Here is a 26,425-nt window from a genome sequence, read left to right as displayed (position 1 = left end):
AATTTTTAGGTTAAAAGCAGACTGGATCTTTAACATACTATATCTTGACTCAAAATATGTTAGATTCTACTTTTTTTGACTTCCAACCTTCTCATGTCTTATTTCTTGAATAAATACATTCATTAAATAAAGAATAGTACTGCATAAAGGTACTTGGTATTTCTTATGTCTCCATGCACTTGTTTTGCTTTGTATGTACTGCTTCATTTCCATTGTTTACAGGTTGGGGCATTCCTTTTAGTTTTTGTTAGACACTGAAAGTCTTTGTAGAAAGACAGATCTTAAATTTTACTCTAAAGAGGACAAATAAATGTTTCTTCTAATCTCTTGGATGAAGGTTTTCATACACAAAGAGTTTCTGCCAAGGATTCTCTGTAAAAGTGCCCACCACTGGGGAATTTTAAGGCAAGTGAGAATAAGCTGGTCTGTCACGGTTCCAGCCAGCAAGATTTTAATATGATAGAGAGAACCCTGAGGTACAAACAGAATTGTACAGATGACCACAAAATTGTATTGATACAGAGGACAACTATGCTCTTGTTGATCTATTTTTATCTAGAATACAGACCTGTTCTTTTTAAATAACTGAAATTTTGGTGGTGTCCTGTTATGTTAGAGCCATAATATATTCTCTGCTTAAAATTTGACTTGCTCAATTTTTAAATGTGCAGGGCATTTCTGATTTTGTTATTAAGAAAGGCAACAGAGTTGATACAAAATGTAATTACTTTTTAAAACTGTTTATTAAAAAATTTTTTAGGTTTTGGTCAGTTTTTCATTACATGTTTAATTTTGTTCAATGAAAGTTTTCTAAAATGCATTTTTGAAAGTTTTAAAAAGTTTTATTCTAAATGGAATAGGGGAGGAGTAGAGATGCATTCTCTACTTAAAAATCTATATTCTTAAAAATAAATATTCTACTGTAAAAGCAGCTTATGGAGAACAGAATTTTTTTATGCTTGCTTTTGAAATGAGATTGAGATTTTCTTCACTGAAATGAAGTTTTCATAATTATTTTTGTTGTATCTTTTTACAAAAAAGAAAAAAAGTGAAATTTGTTCAGTGGGAATATTTCAATAAGTACTTTAAAAAACAAGTTTAAATCTAATCTTAATTGGAATTTTGCCTACTGGATTTTCAGCAGTAATCAAAGTAAATAGGTCAGCAGTTTTCCATCATCAATTACCATATTTCATAATTCCAGGAGAAATAATTATTAGGATCAAACTATATGCCCATACAGTATGTCTCAGAGGAATTTAATTAATAAAAATTCGGAAACTCAGCTTTTACTATGGATATTTAAATTGACAGGACTACAAAGAAGGCAGTGGTTTAAAAAAATCTCAACCAGGAGGACCACTGGGTGTCACTCATGTGCATTATTGCTATGGCAAAATTCACTGAAACCAAATGGCTTGTCAGTGGACCAAAGTACATAACTCAGTTTGGCCAAAGCACATAGCTACAAAATTTCATTAAGAATGTTTATTTAGAACTAAGTAGAAATACTGATTACCAATATCAAGGGATTTAGTGATTTTCATTTTTCAAAGAATTATAAAAACTTTTGGATGCCACATCTGAAAATTAATCCCTCTAACTATGTAAAAATCTAAACTGGGGAGTTTGCAGAGCCAGAACTAAATGCTAACGTTTTGTCAAAATAAACTATATTATTCTGAAAAATCCAATATATTTTCCATGTTTTATTTAATGATGCAATAAAATATTTTTAAATTTCCAAATAATTAAATCAAAAATTGACACAATTAACTTATGAATCTATCTGCACCCTTCTGTAACTTCAGAGACATACGGAAGCTGCATGGCAGGTGTGTGGAGGTAATGGATATTCTGTTCAATATTACTTTTTACTTTTTGCATGTCTTTTTCACTTTAATCTTTACAGCTATACATTAGAAAGAACATTTAGTTTTGCATTAGCATTTGAATAAGGAGATTTATTATTTATTTGCTTCATCTGCTCTGCATAGTGCCATCAAAATATGCAAAAAATGCAAAAATATTAGTCTTTGTAATGACAAAAAGAAAGTGTGTGTCTAATGACCTTAATAATTAGCCTTTTCCCCTAGTCATACAAACTGTCCACCCCTAAATATATAAGAAAATAGAGGGCCTGTATAATTCTTTAACAGGTCAAAATGAAATAAATAAATGGACATTCCCATAAAGTTTCATCTTTTCTATAATAGCATGAAGCAGAAGTTAGTACTCATGATATGCTCTAAAACTATTGACAGGTATATATAATCAAACTGTGGTGATATAGAAGAAAAATTAATGATTCAGTAATAGGCAAGTAAGTTAGTGTTTAACAATCTAAAACTATGTTATGCAGAAACCAATAATGAAATCGTAAACTGTTTTTTTTCTTTTAGACAAACAATTTAAACTTAAGGTGAGGAGGAGGATGTAGGATTGGAAAAGTTTTTAATTCTATGTACTGTAATTTCAAAAGCTTTTTTATACATTTATCATCAACTGTAATCTGATGTTTGATACTAAATTGCAACCCATTATATTTACAGATTGGCTTTCTTCATCACAAGTAGATTTTCCTAAATTAATGAGTCTGTATGTGGAAGAGTAAACCTAAATTCAGAATTAAAGTTTTAGCCTGTGTTTAGCCTGCTTCTAAGGAATATTCTGATATTACTTGTTTCCAAATTAGTCTAAAAACTGCCCAAATATTGGTTTAAAACTAGGTGTATTTTTCAAAAAAATGTAAGCATCTGTTATGATATAGAGGCATTTTTCTACCAATGACATAGCTCTTTAAAGAATTTGCTTTTTATTTCTTCTGGTCTTTGAATGTCCCTTGCTCCATTAGCATTCAGAGCCAATGAATCTGATGAGCTCCTCCTCAATCAATGCCTGATTCACTGGCATTGTATATCATAATAATTGTTTCTAATTAACTTGTAATAAAGTCTCTTAAAGTTATACTTTTATACAGTTAGCATCAAATGCAAGAAGTGTTTGCTCTTCCTTTCCGTTTCATAATGTCTGTTGTCATTCGCATTTTCTGCAACAGCAGTGTTGTTTATTCAATTTCTTTTTGTCTTTGAACTTTAACTTGTGTTCTGCTTGCTTTAATACTTTTTTGTTTTTCACTTCTATGGGCTCGCTAATTTGTTCTTATGCCTTCTGAAGCTATATTCCTGACACTGCTGGTGGAGTCAGTGACCCCTACTACCTGAAGGAGTCATGCTTGTACTTCCAGTTCAGTGCTTTGATACCAATCTCTTTCTATGATATCAAGAAAGGAAGGAACTGTGACTTACTTAAGTGACATATCCAAGCTGGTGCCAGCAAATCAGTACTGAGCCCTAACACAATCCTGGCACTGGATGTCATGAAGATCTGTCTTCATCAGTTCATTTTCTTTATCTCTTTATGAGCTGCCAATTCTTCAGTGCCCATCCCAGTGCATTTTTTTTTTCAGGAGTTATTAAAGAGAATTACCAAGACCTTGAGATTCATCTGGTATTAGTTCAAGACTTAGGAACTTCAGTGTCCAGTACATCCCTTGAATTTACTTATTGATGAAAGTATATGTTTAACATCTATGAGTGGTGCCAAATTCCGGTTTTGCAACATGAAAACATACTAACTGAAAATATGTGGCTTTTTGAAGATCTCAGATATTGTTTTTCTCCTTCTGAACCTTTGTGATCATGACTGACCACAACATTGAATTAAAGGCTAAATTTTAGCGCTAGACAAAGCCCTCTCAAACTAGATTCTTTCAATAATAATAATAATAATAATAATAAAAGTCTCTTATCCTCAGAGAGATTAGTTAATTGTCAAGCAGTGCTATTTACGTACAATTCTGTTCAGTGGGAGCATGGCAAATGTTTCAAGCTTCTGATAGACATGAGGAAGGAATTCATTATGTTCTCAAAGGCAGCCAGTTGCCAAAAAGTCTGTAAATGTAGCAATTGACAGACCTGCTATTGGAGCACAGGCAATAAGCTCTGGAGTTTCAGGAAACCATTAGAAGAATAACTCCAGAATAGTCATTTCTGATCTTTCAAAGAAGTTGGACTCCACAGGGTGGGGATCAGTGGCACAAAGTCTAGCTTAAGGCCAGTAACTAGTAGTGTACCCCAGGGGTCAATACTGGGTCCAGTACCGTTCAACTTATTCATCAGTGGCCTGGATGATGGGACGGAGCGCACCCTCAGCAAGTTTGCTAATGATACAAAATGGGAAGAGGTGATTGGTACACCAAATGGTTCAGAGAGACGTGGACAGGCTGGAGAAATGGACAGAGAGGAACCTCATGAAGTTCAGTAAAGGGAAATGTGAAGTGCTCTGCCTGAGCAGGAATAACCCCATACACCAGTACAGTCTGAGGACTCTCCTGCTGAAAAGCAGCTCTGCAGAGAAGGACCTGAGGTTCCTGGTGGATAACAAGTTGACCACAAGCCAGCAGTGTGCCCTTGTGGCCAAGAAGGCCAATGGTATCCGGGGGTACATCAGGAAGAGTGTTGCCAGCAGGTCGAGGGAGGTGATCCTCCCCCTCTACTCAGCCCTGGTGAGGCCACATCTGGAGTACTGTGTCCAGTTCTGAGCTCCCCAGTACAAGAGAGAGATGGAGCTACTGGAGCAAGTCCAAGTACCATGAAAATGTTTAAGGCATTGGATCATCTTTCATGGGAGGAAAGGCTGAGAGAGCTGGGGCAGTTCAACTTGGAGAAAAGAAGGCTCAGAAGGGATCTTATCAATGTGTACAAGTATCTTTAGGAAGGGTGTAAAGAGGATGGAGCCAGACTCTTTTCAGTGGTGCCCAATAGCAGGACAGAGGCAACGGACACAAAATGAAACACAGGAAGGTCCATCTGAATGTAAGGAAAAACTTCTTCACTTTGAGGGTGGTTGAACACTGGAACAGGCTGCTCAGATAGGCTGTGGAGTCTCCGTCTGTGGAGATATTCAGAAGTCTTCTGGATAGGGTCCTTGGCAATGTGCTCTAGGTGACCCTGCTTGAGCAGGGGAGTTGGACTAGATGATCTCCAGAGGTCCCTTCCAACTTCAACCATTCTGTGATTCTGTGATTCCACAATGAAAAAGTTTCCTCCTTATAAACTTGACTGAAGAGAAAGATAGGACCAAGAGTGCTTAATCAGTTGTGAGGTCTATTCAAATTTTTCTGTAACAGTAAACAATTTAAAACCCTTCTGTTTAGCCAAGACCCTTTATGGTTCTTTCATATGCTGTTTTGATCACACATCAAATCACACAAAATTCTGTCAGTAGTAGCATGTCGTCTTAACCTGAACTGTACATGTGCTTATTCTCTGCTTTATAATTTCTTGGAAGACAACTTCATGCGAAATAGCCCTACTAGATAGTTACTCATTTTTTTCATTCACATCTGAAAAATCAGTGTCACTATATACCCTTAACTGTAGTGTTTCTGGTCTTGCAGGTGGGTCTCTGCTTTACCAGTTCAAGCCTTTGGACTGGTAAGTTCTTAGACTTCTCCAGTTCTTGATCTCAAATCAGTGCAAGAGGTGACTTCCATTTTTAACCATGACTCCAGCTTGACCCAAACCATAGGGACCAACCTCCCTTATCCCAGTTGAAATTCCTCAGTAGATATATTATAAGTAAAACAAATTTGATCCTTCTGCATATGTGTGAAGAGAACATCTGAGCAGCAAATTCTTCACTTCTGTTGAATCGTTGTTGGAGCAGTTAATTCTGAACCAAGTTTTTGGAAAATCCTTTGGGCAGAACTCATCACTACCAAAGACAAAAGAAAATGTTCTTCCTTTGGTTCTTGAAGAGAAAAATTTGGGGATGATATTGAATGCTTTTTTGGGATACCGGTCCCCTGAGATTCATGCCTTTACTCCATTCCCAGGGCTCTGTAGAAGGTGAAGCAGGATAAACTTAGATATTTCTAATGGTTCCACTATTGCATTCTGTTTGCTTTTCAGATCTTCTGCACCTATATAATCATAGATACTGGCACAGCTACATCAATACAGAATAATCTTATAGTATTCAGATCTTATTCTGCAACCACATTCTCTTTATAGTGTAAATGTAATCTGGTTCATGTGCCACAGACAAGAATTACTTTGTGGAGGCCCTGCATATTCCAAGTCATCCTGAAAAGACTGCATATGAACAAACAAAAATGTGGAAACAAAAGCAATGAATGAAAAATTGTGACCCAAAAAGTCTTATATATGTGACCCAAAAGACTTGTAAAGTCTATTTATTTTGGAATATCTGTAATAGTTAAAGCAGTAGGTCTGCTTTTATGTTTTCTGGTATTATTTTAGTAGCAGTTTCAGCTTGCTGTCCACAAATTAAAGGGACATAAATTTTCTTGTAAGTATTTAATACATCTGTTTTTATTTTCCATATTAATTCTCCACTTGAGCCCTTATAAGAATTAAACTTATTTCTTTCAAAATTATTGGAATTATCATTTGACTTACTGTATTATCAGTGAAAAGCTACTTTAACTATCATTAACTTTGTTTGCAGATAAGCTAAATGCAATCTGTCAGAAAATTAATTTGTTCCAAATGGTCTCTAGCAAGTTATTCAAAAATATGAACTCTCACTTCCCTTTTAATCTGTATATATACTTCAGGGTGCATTTTCTAAGTCTCCACCTATACAGGGTAAAGCAAAAGTTCATAACATGGATGTAAAAAGACACTGTATTTCAGAAGAAGAGCTAGTCTCAAAAACTCTGTGTTAGTTTTTTTTCACTTTGGCAGCAGATGCAGGCGAAGACCTGTTTCAGCTTAGAGACCATTAAGTGGATTTCAAATTTTATTAGATCGGTATGTACTATCAACAAGGTAAACCTCCTGACTCATGCTAGAGATTGTTTAAGCAAGGCTTAGGTTTTTGCACAGGATACCTTAACAGGGTTCCAGTGCTAGAGATTTGCTGAGTAGCTGCATGATCCTTAGTGTATGCACTTACCAACCATTTGTTATGCAAATTAAGTTGTGGCTTCTGTGACTTTTAGGACCAAAACTACTTGCTAGTAAACATTAGGTGGGTCAATAGATCCTCAAAGAGGAAAAAAATCTATTACTTGTTTACAATAACTTTCTTTTCACAGAATCACAGAATCGCTGAGGTTGGAAGGGACCTCTGGAGATCATCTAGTCCAACCCCCCTGCTCAAGCAGGGTCACCTAGAGCACATTGCACAGGATTGCATCCAGGCGCGTTTTGAATATCTCCAGAGAAGGAGACTCCACCACCTCTCGGGGCAACCTGTTCCAGTGCTCTGTCACCCTCACAGTGAAAAAGTTTTTCCTCATGTTCAGATGGAAGTGTCTGTGTTTCAGTTTGTGCCCATTTCCTCGCGTCCTGTCGCTCGGCACCATTGAAAAGAGTCTAGTCCCATCCTCTCGACATCCTCCCTTCAGATACTTGTACACGTTGATAAGATTTCCTCTCAGCCTTCTCTTCTCCAAGCTAAACAGGCCAAGCTCTCTCAGCCTTTCCTCATAAGAGAGATGCTCCAGTCCCCTAATCATCTTTGTGGCCCTTCGCTGGACTTGCTCCAGTAGTGCCACATCCCTCTTGTACTGGGGAGCCCGGAACTGGACGCAGTACTCCAGATGTGGCCTCACCAGGGCTGAGTAGAGGGGGAGGATCACCTCCCTCGACCTGCTGGCACCACTCTTTCTGATGCACCCCAGGATACCATTGGCCTTCTTGGCCACAAGGGCACATTGCTGCCTCATGCTTAACTTGGTGTCCACCAGCACTCCCAGGTCCTTCTCCGCAGAGCTGCTTTCCAGCAGGTCAACCCCCAACCTGTACTGGTGCATGGGGTTATTCCTCCCCAGGTGCAGGACCCTGCACTTGCCTTTGTTGAACTTCATGAGGTTCCTCTCCGCCCACCTCTCCAGCCTGTCCAAGTCTCTTTGAATGGCAGCACAGCCCACTGGTGTATCAGCCACTCCTCCCAGTTTTGTATCGTCAGCAAACTTGCTGAGGGTGCACTCTGTCCCTTCATCCAGGTCATTGATGAAGAAGTTGAACAAGACTCATAGATGGGGGATTGTCAGCTCTGTTATGATGAATCTGTAGCACTGGGAATCAAAATGCTGTTTATGCCCTTGGAAGGGAAACATATGGCATACAACAGATACTACTGGAAAGACTTTACTAAACCGCTATTGGAAAGTTCTATGGGGATGGGAAGTGGATGCACATGAACACAGTAATTTGAAGATATGTAATTTCTTTTGGCTGATCATATTATGAGTTATTCTCCAACAAGGATATTTCTTACCTACAAAAGAAACAATCATTCCTGCTTGGGGAAAACAATTTCATTCCTCACAACATCAAGTTTAAGTAGTATAACCAATTAATATAGATCCTTTAATAATTAGTTTATTGTGCTGATGCACCTGATTGTCAAAATCAATTGTTCTTATCTTTTGACAAAACACTGCTGTCAGAGTGGCCATTCAAACTGATAACTGACTTTATAAATCACAGGGATTTATATCGTGTTTATAGATATATCATTATGCAAACAGAATCATTGATCCTAAGATTGGTCTCTACAATTCTTTACAAACCTTTGTGGCACAAATGTGGAACCATAAAATAATTCCTGGATCATTTGCAGCACAAAAGGTTGGTATTAGTGTACATAAAAGGATGGAAATATAACATAAAACACACATTTTGTCTGTGCTGCAGACACCAAGCTGCAGTATGCCTTGCTTTTCTCTAAATTTCATCCTTGCTTTCTTTTTCCCTCTATGTTAAACTAAGTTAGTGGTGATCTGTATCTACAGCCTAAGAAGACAAAGGTTTTGTTATTACAAGAAATTTCCATATATCCTGAGGTATTGAACTGATTATTCGTCATGGTGTTGTATCTGCTTTTCTGTTACATAGTTCAGCAGCACTGGTGCTAAGTTATTTGCAAGGTTTCTTTAGGAAGGATTTTGGTGTTTTCATTTTTTCTTGGTTCCACATATTTTATTATTTCAATACCATTTTATGTTATGACAGTCAGGAATTCAACATGAAATGTGTTTAGCAAACAATAGTGTTCTAGCTTCCTGCAGTCCCTGGAAGATGGAGACACTTCTCAAGCTGCTGTGTTGAATAAGAGTACATAAAGAGATAAAAGCATATAGTTCCATCAAAGCCCTGTATTCTGCCGCAGATACCAGATGTCCAGGGATGACTATAAGAACAAGGCAACCATGCTGTAATACTTCCCCAGAATAATTCTCTAGCCCTCTCTTCAGCCACAACAATTTTGTTTTTCATTTAATAATCCTCCTAGAAGTTCTGTGTTCCTTTTAAATCTATATAAGTTTTTGATATTAACAGGAACACACCTTACCTACACATAGTGCAAAGAAGTATCTGTCTTCTTTCATTTGGTTTTAATATGACATTTGCTAGTTCATTTGGTTTCTCTACTTTGAGACTCAAGTTTCATTTTGTGTAAGAGCCTTCAAGAAATCCTCTGAATTATACTTCCTTTTGTCCTGAAGGAAGGTACTTCATTTGAATCAGACAAAAACAAATAAATATAGTAAATTTCTTCCCATATTTCAGCCATCAGTTCCAAAATGTTTGAAGAACTCAAACATCTGTAGTCAATGACTAATGTATTGGTAGTCTTTGATTTCAAGCTTTGCTGAAGAGGGAAAAAAATGAACACAATCTTACTGCTTTTTATGAATTTACAAGTCTGTGAGCTCAGAAGTTTGAGTTGCAGAGATAAAACAAATTTCAGGATCCTGTACTTAACCATCTTAAGGTCAGTTTTGACAATCATATCCCTATTCTCCTAGAATAGGAGAAGAAAGTGTAACGTATATTCTCACACACTGAGTTTGATCATGGTTTAAGAAGATAGAATAAAATAGATGATAAAGATAGAATGCCTTTAAAGAGCTTTTTTCTTGTCTACATTCTCGGAAGTCCACTCTAGAAAGCTCAGTGAGTGACTTGTGGATATTTAAAGAATGTAGGCTCTTTGTATTCTGATCCTCAGCTCTACTTTCAGAATAGTGAATTGAGAAAAGGAACCATTTCACTTTAACTGTCTCAGCTGTCATAGGCTATGCAATAAAGCGCTTTTTCAAATTGGACAACTAGTTTAGCTAGATGTATAGACATAGCCACTGACTCTTAACAAATCTGGAGAAGCCAATTTTTTTTCTTTGGTATGTTGTTACTCTTTGTCAAAAGGTCTGTACCATTTTAAATTATACAAAATAATAGGTCTGGTTTTATACTCAGGTATCTCTACTGGTGAAAATTACCATATAGATTTAATTTTCTACAAATAGTTAACTTTTCAGTAGTTTTCCCATATTCCTTAAATATTTGAAAGTATTGTCAATGCTGAAAAAGTTAGTCGTTTGCAGATACTGAATGTCAACATATTAATGTCAATCATCGTATGTTTGTTAATGAAGGTATGAGTCTGAAAAGAAGGCTTTACCTATCCCTAAAGGTTAATAAAGGAGGTAAATGCATCTTCTTCACTAAAATGTACGTGTTTACTTTTATTGTTTTCAGGTTTCTAAAAGATGCATTGCATTTTCATACTTTAATGATGTAGAGAGTGACAGTTCTATATGTCAAGAATTTTTAGATTTAGTTGTGTAACTATGCCAAGCTTCTAAACAAATTTTCTCAGAAATCATGTATAAATACAGATGCAAAAGCAGGAAAATTAAACTAAACTGCTATGTGCTCAAGAGCTAATTTTTCTGCCTCAGACATGCATCTTTTGACTTAAATAGTACTCTGCTGAAGTAGGGGAGAACGACAGGAAAGTAGACAGAGTAACATTGAATATTCCTCTCCCAAAAATGTAACTAGAATTATTTACAAACCCTTTCTTTGGTTTCCTGGTGAGCCAACTACTAGGATAGCTGGTTGCTCCCTGCCTCCTGCAGTAACATCTCACTCACAGATTGAGACTGTCAAGTCGCAGGGCTGTCTGTCATCTCTTCTGCTGGATAGACAGGCTTCATCCAAGGAGCAGGTGATGTCGTCATATGCTCCAACTGCTCTGGCTGTTCTGTTAGCTCTGCTTTTCAGCAGGAGTACACACAGCACACAGGACTCCAAATAGGCCTCTCACATAACCAAGACTCTTAAACAGACTCTTCTGCCTTTAGCAGTTTATAGGCTGTAGCTTTTGCATTACAAGAAAATATTGCCTTAGATTAGGGCAGACACTCACCACATGGACCTTTGGGCTTAATTAGTTGGCACAGACTTCTACACACTCTCATAACTGTAAAATTTCCTCCACTCCTCCACTTTATAATATACATTCCTTTTTAACAGAAATACCACCCAAATATAGTAGGCAACAGGTCTGCCAGTTGGTCCTTTTCATGCATCTCTCCTCTCCACCAGGTAGCACTGTCATCACTAGCATGAAACACAATATTTTAATAATTTATTTTAAAAAAATCTATTAAAAATATATTTGAAAAAATATTTTGAAATGTGGAAATCAGCTATTCAGTGTTGAATTTCAGTGTTGAAATTTAAAAAGTTGTAAATGTCAAAGCTCTCTGAAATTACAATATTGAACTACCTGTATGGGTAATAGTCTAGTTGAGCTACCCTCCCCATCAATGCTTGCTAATGGAAAAATAACAAAAGTTAAAACAGAATTCCTTATAAAAATAAATTTAAAATTAAGTTACATCAAAGACTATATATCTTTATAATTTAAGGTATAATACCCTAGCAAATTATGTGATTGTATAAACCCAGGAAATTCAGTCAAGATAAGATTTAAAAGCAATTGAAATATTTCTGATTACAGAAGCATACATGCCTAATAACTTTAACTTCACCTGGTAGCAAAGGATGAGAGACAAAAATATAATTAGTCTGTAAAAATTAAGTTAATCAAATTTGAAACATTAAAATTATTATGTGAATACATGAATATTGCATTATGTCAGTTTTATAAATAATTTGGAAAATGAGAATTTTGAAAAATAAAATGTGGTGAGGAATTTGATGGATTCTCTGGCAATCAAGACAAGATAATTTCTATCCAGAAAGAGGGCTTATGTAGAGAGGTAGAACACATGTTCCCTTTAGTAATTTCTACTGTAACTACTTACAACATCATTTTCTATACAAATAATTTATTAATACAATTCACCAACAGTATTAATATATTCAGCAAAATCCTAACCACTTTAAATTCATTTGCAGGTTTTCCACTGGTTTCATTGGAACCATAGTCCTGTCATTTATATTTTGCAAATGTTCATAACTGATTGAGCCAAGAAAATTGCAGAAGTGACCTAAAATTTTATTTTTTAGAAAGGTGTATTTCAGGGAATGTAATTAATTCCTTTTCTTTTTAGGCTACTCTGGAGCAAATCATTAAAGAAAATCTGTGGTTAGCTCAAGAATATCAAATCTTTCAGAACTACTACTTAAATGATAAAGAAAACCTTACAGTAATCTATGACAGTAGAATCAAGGTGGTAGCTGCAGTTAGAGATCATCATCAGGTAAAATGTTAATATAACTCAGTCAATTCTGCAGTCATTTCTCTCTAAAATTAATTTGATCAATGCAGCTCCTTAAAAACAGTAGAATATGTGCTAGTAATACCTATGAATTCTTCTTTTTTTATTAGATATTTTAAACTCTGTATTTTCCATTCTTTGTTTGCTTATTTGTTTTTCACTTTTACAGAGCAATTCATGTAAGATATTCATAATTCATTATTCAAGAATTCATAATTCCCTATTGAACATGAAATGTATTTATTTTTGTGTCTAGCTATATTATCCAGTAATTAAACTGTACCTTACCATTTCATATAACTTCTCCATAGAAGGCTCTTTCTGGGAATTGTGAGTTTTATGACAGCTATAGTCAGGCTCTGTAAGCCTTTAATTTACAAAACAGTCAAAGGACAATGAAAAAAAGTAAAACCTAGTTTAATGAACATGATGGAGGCATAGCGGCCAGATTTAATGTTGACTAAAGTTACATTTACAAAGATAGATATATATTTTTTAATTTTTAAAAGTGTTGTGGAACATGAGTCAAGTGACATGTTGCAAAACCGTTGTGGAAATGTCCAGTTAATGTGAATTAATGTAAAAGTCTTTTTTGTTGCTCTTGTTTATGTGTATAGATAGCTTTCAAAATATAAGCCTATAAGCACCAAATATAACCAATACAAAAACATTGTTCAAATATTTTAGTTGCATTGTTCCTTCCTTGTCTTTCACTTTGGTATTTTTGAAAATAAATGTGCATTTAAATCATTCTTGTGCCCACAAACCTGAAATTCACATCAACAGTTTCAGGCAAGAATCTTTTTTAACTCAGGTCATTTATGTTGGAATCAGGTCCTGATACATTGATATTTTAGCCCCTTTTCTAAAACTACTGTGTAGAATTCTGCAAATAAATAAATGAGATGTCAAATCCAAATTATTTGCTAAAGCTTCACTCTTATCAGTCCATTGTATGCCTTATCATCAGCTGCTCATTTCCTCATATATCATCTGAGTTTATCTATAATTTTGAAATTCAGTTTATCCAGTTTGCTGCTGACAAATGTCAATAAGAAAATCCCTTCCAACATAGTCTTGTTAACTATACAGCCCTTTCAAGAACAAAACCATTTTTAAGCATATATTCATAGGGCTAACTATTTTTGGAGAACAAGTCGTAGATTTAACACATCAAAAATGTGAGAAATTATCTCCTTTCTCTCTTCACCAAATGAGTGTCAATTATTTTTTGTCAATATCATAGTAGAGGCAGTGCTATGAGCATAGAAATGTTTTCTTAAAATGGCTAGGCTATAGAAGGAATTGAATGTATTTTCTCTGAATGCAGAATTAGGGCATACTCTAACCATATCTAAAGAAAAATGTATGTGTGTTAGGCTGCCATCTGAACCTTTTGTGGTTTTGGGTGTAAGAATATCTGTCTTCTACATTCGCAAAATTTAATATTTCTTGATAATATTTTTGAAACAGATTTTCCACATTTTACCTTTTCTGGACATAGTATGGAGGATATTATCATACATCTCAATGGTAGTCTGGAAGCAAAGAAAATTGCAAATGAGTTGGCATATATTATTGCTTTTTTTACTCTCAATTTGAATACAGTAAAATACACATAGTAAAATATAGCAAAATTGCGATGTAATACCAACAGGATCTAGTTTCATCAGCAGTGCTACATAATCATTTGTTTGGCTTTTTAAAATCTTGTTCCTGAAGAAAATAGTTATGAGTATGTTGCTATTGTATAGGAGCTTATAATCAGCATTATACCACATATGTCTAGCTTGTGATAGAAATTAGTGATGATAATATTTAGAATTTCTGACAGTCCTCTGTGCCATTCAGCAGAGGTATATGTATAAAGAAGAGAAATTCTATGCACAATATTAATTTGAGAATTACAGTGGCAACTGCTCTGATTTTCTTTTTGATAACTCTTTTTTAAATGAACAACTAGTCCAACTATAAAAGCAAAATAATTCTACCATTATCCCATAGAGAAAGTATTTAGTAATTGTGACAGAAAGAAAAAAGGTGTTGATTACAAACAGCTCTTATAAGAAGAAGGTATATTTTCTTCTTGGCTTTGCTAATAATTGAATTATAACTGCAACAGAAAATCAATTGTGTGGGAGTGTCAGTGTAATGATTTTTCTAGTTGCTGTACTGTACATATGCATCACAATGACATGAACATTCAAGAAGAAGAAAGTGTACTCGTCATTCTCTAAATCTTGAAAACTTTCTTCCCTTTATGGGAAGATATATATATATATATATGTATATAATGCACTCCAAATAAGAAGCTATTTTTAAAAAATATTGATATAAAAAGCAAACAGCTATTTTTATGTTGTTTAGAATAATTTTAACTGGATATAGCAGCTGCCATAGCTAATTAAGTAGGTTTGCTTTGAGCTTTTAAGTAGCTGCTTTGTTCAGCCTTAAAAATAGCTCCATTTTGATGATGGGTGAAATAACACCCTTGTAACATGAAGTGTTTTATTATGACTTTGTGAGCTTCTGAGCACTGAGGAAGATACACTTAGGCATAGAGGGGATATACATTGCTGTATATAGGAGCTATGCCCATAAAAAGATTATACCTTCTTGCATATGGGGAATGCTCTTGGGAGGAGATAAGCAGTATTTTCTCCCTACTGCTACTCATATGAGATGGATTTCCTATCCCAATGAAAATTTTTAGATGTTGGTAACTTTTCCTTTGGATATTTAAGGTGAGCCTAGCATGCCACAATAGTTGGTAGTCTAGTGGAAGATATACGTTCAAGTTTCAGCTTTGCATCATTTAAATAAGTACACAAATATGAGTCTCCAATATCCCAGAGGAGTATTAATATAACTGCTGGATTATATTCAGTTAGTTTCTTTCTTGCAGTCCCTCCCCTTGGAATGTTAATTGAGTGAAATGGTTCTCTTTGGCCCTGTGGCATTTTGAACCCTGGTCAACAGGCTATTTGAGGACATGAAACCAAAAAAGCCTTTCCTTAGTCATTTGTTGTGGGCATAAATAAGTCCAACTTGTTGTATGTGAGAAACATTTTCTGTTTTCATCTGTACTTACAGTACTAATGTTCAGTTTTTCAGTATTCCTGATTTCTGCAAGGATGTATGGAGTCATTGGTTTTTGTATTACAGAAAAGAAAGCAAATTATACTCAAAGGGGGATAGTCATTCTAGTGAGTCTGGTGAGACTTCCAACCTATATATTCCTTTGACTTACATTATTTGTTAATCACATCCAAGCATTTGAAGATTTTTAATTGGTATTGTTACTCTGCAGCAAAGACTTTAGAATCTGCTAGTGTTCATTTGTAATCTTATCTCTGGACATATTTTTTAGAGATTTAAGATGAATGTAGAGATGTAATGGCTATATAACTTTCTTTAAGATAATTCTTTGCTTACCTAATTAATTTTCTACTTTACAAAGTATTACATTTTTGGATAGTTACTGATCAGAACTTAAATGCATAATATTTTCTTTCGTTTACAAAAAATGAAATATGTTTTCTGTCAGCAAAGATGCTTTCTTGAGTGTTTGATCACTGCTACAATGCATTTAAATTTATCCTAATTTTTAATCTGATCAAATCTCAAATATTAGTGAGATCAAATATCACTCTAGACATGAAAAATTTTCTCTGTACCTATCTTGAGATAGTTATTCGCTTATATGCTTTTCTTAATAGTTTACTGCGTTTGAAAAAGATACTTCCCTCCACAAAGACATTCCTTAAGTTGATTTTCCATATGCATATTTTCAGCTGCCCAATGGCAGGTCTATCATGTTGGATGACCTAGCTTCATTATTAGCATGAACCAGAAATTTCCATCTTTTCTAGATGACATCAAATAAACTCTGGTGAATCTTGGCATTAATTTTAAACAAATTCTGTTCAGTACCTAATATTTTCCCTAAGCATTTGCTTTCAAAGGCAGTTAGATTTCATTTGATAATGTTGAAAAATGATTTTTTTTATACAAGTATTTTGAGGTGGCAACAAGGTATGCTCACAAGATTTGTACAATGGGTTTTTTTTGGTGGACTTTAAGTAACAAAATCCTGCCTTAAATAAAGTGGTTAGTACAGCTTCTCCCCTGCAGATATGTGTCAGTAATTTCTCTCAAAATCTCCACGGGCTTGCCTATTAGTGCCAGGAATACGAATATGTATGAAAAATAAATCTAATTATTTTTAAATCTTTCTTTTGGTACTGGACAATCTTGCAGTCTTTGAAACATAGTCATTTAGAAAATCTATGTCATGAGTAAAATTTGATACTTCTAATGTATGGTGCTAAAGCATTAATGGTTATATTGCAGACATTGGCATTTGTTCTTATGATGAAATTAGTGTTGATTCCCAAATGCAGATGTATAGGAAGTCTTTATATATTAAGAATCTATTTGCCTGAATCTGTCTTTAACACTGCAAGTGGTACAGTCTTACAAAAATCTGATGATAATTGTTTTAGTTCACATAAGTTTTACTTAAAAATAGTCTCTCTGCAAATTACAATTGTTTTAAAAAGTAAATAAAATATTTCTCATATTCATGATCTGCTATCTTCAAGTGGCCATATTACAGTAAGAGTGCATGTGTGGAGGGGTCCATTGATTTTTGTTTCCTTTTTTTACTTTCTCAATCACTGACATATTATTGCAGTAAAACATATGTAGGGTCAATTCATGCTGAATAGTTATTAGAAACCATGATAACAAAAGTCATTACACTGCAGTTCAGTTTTGACAGTAAAATTTCTGCAACATTATCACAAATCCTCATGCATTAGTGCAATGATCCTTACTATAGTCTCATATTAGAATCAAAAGACTGCTGTAGCATGCTTGATACAAAAAGTCATGCAAGTTGAGTGAAGTTCTTTATGCTTTTATAGATAACATATTTTCATGTCTTTCTCATGCATGTTTCTCACTCTGAGCCCTTTTGGATCTTTCTACCTGTAATATATTGCTCATCTGTGATATATATATATATATATTTTTTTAACTAAAGTCCCTGATATTTTGAAGGACCAAACAGAATATAAAGTAAATCTGACCATGGGCAGATATCATTTTGCAGTTAATGCCTTCTGATCCTATGTGGTTCTCATTATTGGCCCTACTAAAAACCCCTGCTATTTTCACAAAAATAAAAAATAATTTTTGTATTTAAATTGTCTTTCCGCTTACTCAGTTCACTTGCCTGGAGATTGTATTGTTTTGTGTCTTTACATGAGTAATAGCGAAAACTTGCAAAAGATTGCAGCAAAAACTTTGGAACTGTAGAGAGCCATTTTCATTTCCGTACAAATGTGTTAAGGTTTCAGTGTGAAAGAAATGAAAATTGTCAAAAAATAAATATCTGAATTTTTATCTCTTTTTAAATTAAGTTTTTAACCAGTTTATACAGCTGTTTTGATTAGGAATGGAAATGGATGATGGAGTCAATATTTTTTTGTAAACATTGCAGACTAGACACTAGCTAAAAAGCAAATGTGGGTATTTTGCAAAGGTCTGAACTTAGGTTATTTCTCTCTTCAGAGTTTTGACACCATTATAGGTTGACAGAATAGCCAGTTTCTTATGAAAACACGAGAAAAAAAAATAGATCTTAAGTAAACTTTTTATTATGCAAATATACAAAAATTTCATAGAGCTGATTATAGTTAAACAACATAAAGATCAAATTAATGTTATAATTAAATTTGAATCAATAACTCAATAAGTTCAAATGATTTGGTCAGAAAAGTAATACAACAGGTAGTCAAATTATTAGTTTGATAGCAGAAGAGATTAATTTTTATTGAACTAACTTAGGAAGAAGTCAGTCTCCTCTCCATTTGCCATCCATTCCATTAGCCATATCAAGGGCTAGTGAGTTTGGAGTTTTGTTACATAGTACAGAAGCAGTCACAGAACATGGCAGCTTGTAGAACCTAAGTATTATTTAGATCCTACCCTTTCCCAGAAGATGGTACCCATTACAGAAAGTGAAATCTCTTTGTTTATCTGAAAGAAATGCAGAAATTTGATAGTCCACTTAGGCGTTTCTTTGTAAAATTGAGCATTTTATTAGGTCTTTGGTGAAAAGATAAGAAAAACTGCTTTCTCTCTGCATAGTCTTAGATACTGTAAGGATATTTTCCCCTTTTTCTTGCTCAGAGACCACCTGAGGCTTCAGGACTAACAAGATGAATCAAAATATCCCAAGTAGTCATAGTGGTTCAAATTTCTTACAGAGGACGAGTTTTAAATACAGCTAGAACTGCCATTATGCACAGACCTTGATTTCACAAAATCAGCAAGTCTGACTGCAGGTCAGATATTCCTCCAGTGCTGTATTGAAAGGAGTCAATGCTAAGGAGGTTGTGATATCAGCCTTTGAGTTAAATGCTATCAGACAATAAACAAAAAACATCTTCTGTAAAACATCTGACTATTTAATCAAGAGGACTTTTTCATGTGTTGAATTATTGCATAACAATAAGCTCACTATTTGTAGCATTTTTTAGATGTTTTGTGACAAAGGATCAAAGAAACTAGTGTGAGCTCAGTTCTTACACTAGTTGCTTTTTACATTAAAGCATAAGCTTATTAATTATTTCGTAATAGATTCTACCTCTAATTAAAAGGAACCATTTTTCTCTTTTTTCCCTAATTCCTTATGCTTTTTCCCAGACTCTGTTGAGCCCAGGGTGAATAGAGTAGAAGACAGACTGTGCTAGCACTTCTGTTCTTCCAACCACAGTACAAATAGATGGACATTGTCAGCACTTCCTGCTACTACATCTTTTCTTCTAACATGCATGAACATTAGTATGCCTGTATGCAAGGAAAACCTGGTCTGAGGGCAGTCCTCAGTCAGATGGGAGGTAGAATCCTCTGTCCTGTGGTTGGTTACTCTGTTATGTATCCGCTAAAATATTGTTTCACCGGAAGACTTAGCTTTGCAAAAGTTTTGCAACATACAAGTCTTGGTAAATAAACTTTAGCCTTATAATAGTGTTCTAAGATTTTTGTGCTATGTACATGTTTTAAACCCTATATAGCACTTGTTTCTTTGGTAACGTTTAGCAGTCATGCCAAAATTTTTACTATGAGTCACAGATTTATTTAACCAAAACCCAACAGGCAGAATACTTTTCATTAACAAATTCAAAAACCAATTGTTTTTCTTTCACCTCTTTACTTCCTTTCTCTTGTTTACATGTAGAATAGCCAGGTAGAATGATGCAGAGTAGTAAACAAATTCCCACGGAAAAGTTCAAAACTTTATCTATATCTTATTTTACCTACTTCACATATTCATTTTTAACCACATGGATTAATAGTTTTGAGATTTACTTTCTTATTAGCTACATAAATTCACGTTCATTCACATTTACTTCAAATTTACATTAAGAGCATCATTAAGGTCACAGTGTTATAGCTTAATCTTACAAAAACTGTATAAAAATATTTGGTGTCAAAATAGCTTGACTTAGCACTTAATAACCAACCAAAAACACTTGCAGCAAACAACCAGCAAAATGTTCTAACTTAATAAAAATCATACTTTTGCTTTACTTTTCATCTCATAAACAAAGTTATCAGAATCTTTCAGCATTATAAAGCATACCTACACTGTAACTTATCTCAAATGCCTTATTAAGGGTACTTATGTTAAAGACTTATTAGGCCTACATTTTCCATGCTTGCATGCTTGAAAAACTAAAAAATTCGTAATAGGTTGACATATAAGATTAATGCACCCTGTTATGCAAACTGATTATTCTAGAAACTGGTAGAAACTTTGTATTGCTTCCTTCCTAAACCTTTCAGCTCTGAAAGGATTACAACAACATTAATTAGCAAGAATGGTTGCAGCTAGAATTAGCTGGAAAAAGTTTGATGAAGCAATTCTCAACTGACTGTTTGGTTTTGATGAACTACTCTGATCCAGTCAGGTGAAGAAATGGCTCCAGGACTCTTCCTGGAACCAGGGCTTTAGCAGCTGGAGCCCATGGAGCTGAGGCAACCAGTTTACACAGACTGGTTGACAACTCTCTCAGCAGTTTGGGTAACTCCCAAGGAGGCTCATCCCAGGGAGGCAGATTGTGGCAGAAACAATACTTGGGAATTGAGGTTAGCAACCTGTCTGATAGGCTTGTAAATGGGAAAGACCCGTGGCATGCCAGGAGTCTGGACTTCTGGATTCCCAAATTAAACTGTCATAAAAATGAGAAGCCTAGAAGTCGTAATACTTTATTTTTCTAACTGACATTATTCTCTTCAGTTTTCACTACTGACCACAAACTTAAATCACTTATGAAACTGTTATAACCCTTGAATCTACCAGAGATCTCGGGGAATATATTTAATTGTAGAAGTACTGTGTGTATTTCTGAAAAAAGTATTCCAAGCTTTTGGTTTCACAAAAAATATGTTTTGCATTTTCTTTCACTTCAGCATGGAAAAAAAATTCCAACAACATGCTGGCCAGCTCCAATCCTAATATCAATTCCATCATATACAGTAATTAACTAATAATTCACTAGAAGATTCATATAAAGAGGGAATTTATATGGGGAATGTAATTCTGCGTAGGTAATGATCTCAGGGAAACTATTAATGCTATCAGCAGTCTGCTTTATCTTCAAGTTTGACCACATGGATAATCTTCTATCTTATGAGATAATCAAGTAGAACTGTCATCTTATGTGTTGGGTATAGGAAATATTTATGAAAAGTGACAGCACTATGGCTACCAGACATGTTAATGACTAATCTTCAGCTTATTTTAAGAAATAAGAAATGGTTTAAACAGGACTTTGGAATGAGAAAGCAAAATTACTTTATTCTTTGAAACACAGTATGAAAAGAAACTGATGCATGGTCTGAATCACATTAGCTTTCCAAATCAATGAGGAAAGTCCTCACAAAGACATAGAAAATAGCCTAATACAGATTTGGTTGAAGGCCTCGTTAACATTATGACAACAAGGGTCAAGATCTTATTAGTAATATATATCTCACAACAAGGGCTAACTACATGGATTAAACTCTTTTGGTATATGTCATCTATTAATGTGTTCTGGCACTGAGTGCTCCACTTCATGTTATAGACAATGGAACTCTGTTTTGTAATAATGTGGCCATGATGTTGTTCAATAAGAGATGCTCAGCTTCACATCTGAGCAAAAGAGTGAATATCTCGTTCTTGAGAAGGTGTCAAGGTGTCATGGTTGCTGCAGATTGTGCAAGGCTTGCATAGTTCAGTGATGCAGATGGGCAATGTCTTAGGTATTTAACCATCCAATATTGCACATCTTCATGGAACTGAGAAGGGAACGTACTAAGAGCAGATGTTCCTTTCTTCTGTTGCAACAGTGTCCTGAAAGTATTAATACTGAGATTCCAACAAAGCACTTTTCATAGGAAAAATGCCAGAATCAGTGGGTTTCTCTTGACCATAACAAGGAAACTAGACTATAGTGCCCTATAGTGCTCTAGTATGCTCTTGGAAAGCATTACATTAACAAACGGGCACACAGAGTAAGAACATACAGATTTGTCTGAAAGCAACAGATGAAAAAGATTTTTTCTTTTTTTTTGTTATATTTGCCTCCTCCTCTCTTAGATGAAAATCCCTGACCTGATAAAACAAATAGAGAACATATGAAAACAGCAAGGAGTTCGTCAAGTTATGGTCTCCCAAACAAGTGTTTACTGACACTGCTTTTCTTACCCTTGTGGGAGATTAACCGTTAACATCTTTTGAGCATTATTTAAAAAGCCATGTGGGCCAACAGAATATAAAATCACAAGTCTAGAGACAAAAATGGTATGAAAGGGTCCAGAAAAATCTGATTTTGAAGTGGCAGAAAGGCAAAGTAATGAGGAGCTTGATGTGCTGCCATTGCCAGTGCAGATCCAGTAATGCCCAGCAATGCAAGCCTTTGCCAGAGAGACTGATGCCAAAGGACCCAAGTACTGATGTCTCCCAAGAACAGTAAAGTCCTGAAGCAGAAATGCAGCTGGGATCCACACAAGAAAAATATTAAATTACCAATATTACTGATATTGATTCTTGTCAGTAAAACAATGTCTGTATCTACCATGCCGTTCTAGTTCCTATTCTGTCTCCTAGTGACAGTGAGTCAGATTACTGTTCATTTTTCCTGTTCACTGCTATGGCACTGCAGTTATTTACAATGCCAGGGACTTTTTTATTGCTCCTTGGGGTATTTAAAAGTAGTACCCAATAATGGTATCTTTGAGATTAAGGTGTCTGCACTGCAGCATTAATAAGTAAGTTGTACCTATTCATTAATTGTAATTATTTTAAAATAATAAAACTCTAGAAGACACTGGAATATAAAATTATTGTAAAAAAGAGAGGGGCAGTCTGCTGAAATCTGGTTGATTGTACCATCAGTGAAGGGCATGGCAGAGTGGTGAAAGTAAGTTTTTAGTTAGAAATAATTACGAAGATTTCTTAAAATCTGTTTCAGGCTAATCTAAAACCAAGATTTTCAGAATATGGGGCACAGGAAAAAGAAATGTTTGAGGTTGGAGAAAACAACCTCATTTTTGGAATTTCATTTCCAACAATTATCAGTTTGTTTGTTTTGATTAAAAACAAAAGATATTTGGAAACCACTGGCTAGATTTAGAGAAGGTATTAGATGTTTTTTTAGCAAAGGGAGATGGAAGTACCCATCCTCACTTAAATGTCAGTAAATCGGGTGCTCAACAGGTTCAAGTATCCTCTCAATCTGATTTGAAGTAAAATACTGTCCTTTCCCAAGAACACCTGCTTGCATGACCAGGTTACAAATTATCCTTAGCTGAGTCTGCCTCAGTTTCTCAAGGTATTATCACATGCTGTGAATAATTAAATAGTTTTGGAATAGACATAAAGGATGGAATAGTCATTAGGGTGTTCATCTAACAGCAGAATCCTGCTCCAAAAGAATATTGAAGTTATGCTGAAAAGAAGCAGCTTCATCAGCGATGCTGAAGGAAGCAACCCCAGAATAATGTAAGGTCCAGGGCTGGGCATGCTACTGGAAGGAATGACATCTTCTTTCAAATCTCTGCTCTGAATGAGATTGAGTCAAAATGCAAATTTGAGTCTCCCAGTTCTCAAGTGAGTAACATTAACCCTGGGACTATACTGTACTGCAATCCCTTCCTGATTTTCAGGGTTCAAGCATTTATCACTCCATTACACTGCATGTCAGGCAACTTCCAAGGACATCAGCAGTCACTGGAAGTCACTCCTGCTTCTTCAGGCACTCCTGATTATATCTGGCCCATGTAGCACATATAGGGACTTACTTTCTGGATACAGTGAAGTTGAGCTGTGATCCTGGGACATTTGCTAAGGTGTCCCAGAGGCCTGGTTTGTAGTGTCACTCCCCTCCTTTCAGTGAAGAGTACCTGTGTCCAGCTCCTTTAAATTGCCCTTATCTGAAATTGGGTTAAGTCTGTAAGTAAGGGCACTAATTCAGAATGTCCCAAAATGACAACACAGATACAAATAATTATAAATAACGATAAAAGAAAAGCTACCTTTATTCTAGTTATGCTAAAATTATGTATCAATTCCCACCTTCAGCTAGCTTACTCCTTCCTTCCTCATAAGGTGGTTGTCAGGGTTTCAGCATTTACGCATGCGCCCATCTCTTAGTGGACTTTCTGTACAACCTAGAGTCACTCCCCCTTTCAGAACTTCTGAGGGATCTAGATAGATTTAATCTTTTCACTGAAACTAGCAGAACATCTGACCCAGAAGAATATCTGAAGCTGTATTAAAATAAAACTTCTTTCTGTTTAATTGATATGTATCTAGAAGTTATGTTGTATACTTAGCTGGTTAATAAACAACCATTTGCTTCACTGAGGTGTGAAACTCTTGTCTATCCCTTTGGTGGCTATTCGACATTCTTCAGCAAGGAATATGTCTTTCATTGAACCTGACAAGCCGTATCAACCTTCAAATTAAAAAACATACAGATAGCTTAGTTATTTGTAGCCTGTTGCTGCTTCTTGATTAAAATCAGACACGATTGCAGTCAACCACTCTGTGGTGGCAATGGTTTTGGAACGACTGATCCCCAGCTTCATAGGCAAACTGATAGTATCATTAGGAGTGAGAAAGGAATAGAGAAGTGGCAACACCTGTTCGTGGTCAAAAAGAACTGAGGGATGGTGCAGAATTTCACCACAGCAAGTGGCCCACTGAAGATACTCCTAAGTGTAAATAGTAGCCACCTTTCACAGGGCCAAAGACATAATCTAGAGCACGGTTTCATAACAATTTAAACTAATCTAGATCATGGCAGCTGCAGTCTGACTCCTCTCATGTGCTGTATGCTGCCTGCTTGTAGAGTTGATACAGCAGAACATTAACCTGGAAAAAAATGATTAATCTGCAACCGCATCTACACCCTAAACGAATACGTTACCAAGTCACATGCCTGCACTTCCCTTGCACTTCCTGCATGCCTGCACTTCCCTCGTGACTCCAGCTGATAACTTCTCATGCTGACAGGGAGCTGAAACCTCACATACTCTCTCGCACACCTCTTTTTTAGATAGCACTTACATAGCCTTTTCAGATAAGCAGTGTTGGTGGAAATTTTCAATCTGACATACCAAGTACACTCTAAAAGTGTAATTCCACAGGATCAATTCTTAAAGAAGATGCAAAGATCTCTTTATGCGTCTTGGTTATAAAGTTAATATGGGATTAAAATATCTGTCATCGTGACTTAAAACAAATCATCTTAATGCTGAGTCTGAGTACTCCCTGAACAATTTCAGTGGTGTATTAAGGTAAATAGTTTATTACAAGCTAAACCAAAAAACATAAAGCAAGCCACTTTTTCTTGCTTGACTGAAGGAATTACATATAATGTCCTGATCAAAGAGGCCTGTAAGATAGAAGCATGAATTTTTGTTGTGACTGTGATGTGTTCTTGCCACAAGCCAAAGACAAAACAATGGCCTAGGTTAGAAATTCTCTTCTCGAGGGAGCATTCATGGTTGATTCATGCTCTCAGATATGAATCCCTGAGGATCACTAGAGATAAATCCAGGCTTTGGGATTTGTTGGAATACATTTATCGTACAAATATTTTAAAAATATCTACCCTTTAAAAAAACTATTCACAGTTTCTGAAAAGGATTTGCTGAGTTGAAGAATGAATGACTGAATGTAAAAAAGGGGGGTGGGAATTATAGTGTAGAAAAGCACCAGAACTGTTCTCATTTTCAGATATAAACTAGGTTGATGCAGCTTTACTATCCATTTCCCAGAAACCCAATGAATTTTTGTTATTCCTAATACATTTTACCACTACATCTAGCCGTTCTTGACATTGATTTCAATGCAATTTGTGTAATAGGTCAAGTAAAGTGGTACTTATTGACTGCTGATTGTATATGTTTTTCCACCTGAAGTGTTACTGTTAATTGACATGCTCTTTCATTTTCCTGAGATAATTTTCACTCTATTTCAATAACTGCCCATAATTCCCCCTTTGTAAACTAGGTCTATTCTGTGGCAAATATCAAATATAGTTTTGAAAATCAGATAAATTGCAGACACTAATTTGTTCCTTCACCAATGGAACATTGAAATAATCAGATTCAGACCAATTTGTCAGACACAATTTACCTTTAGTGAATATATGCTGTCTGTCCCTAACTAAATCACCCATTTCTAAATGTCTTGTAATCCTGTCCCATACCATTATTTCTAGTAATATTCTTGCAAAAAAATTCTGGTTAACACTAATGGCCTGAAGTTTTCTTAATAATTCTTTC

General features: G+C 35.3%; 1 protein-coding gene across 1 annotated transcript in view; it reads left to right on the top strand.

Annotated features, from left to right (window-relative positions):
- CCDC178 (coiled-coil domain containing 178) overlaps positions 1–26,425 on the top strand; it is a 207,627-nt gene that overhangs the window by 126,753 nt on the left and 54,449 nt on the right. Inside the window, exon 18 of the mRNA XM_067292317.1 lies at positions 12,407–12,556. Coding sequence (XP_067148418.1) covers positions 12,407–12,556 — 150 coding nt within the window. The remainder of the gene's footprint in view (positions 1–12,406; positions 12,557–26,425) is intronic.

The sequence above is a fragment of the Apteryx mantelli genome, chromosome 2 (assembly GCF_036417845.1).
Source record: "Apteryx mantelli isolate bAptMan1 chromosome 2, bAptMan1.hap1, whole genome shotgun sequence".
In the NCBI taxonomy this organism is placed as follows: Eukaryota; Metazoa; Chordata; class Aves; order Apterygiformes; family Apterygidae; genus Apteryx; species Apteryx mantelli.
This window is presented reverse-complemented; position numbering and strand designations above follow the sequence as displayed.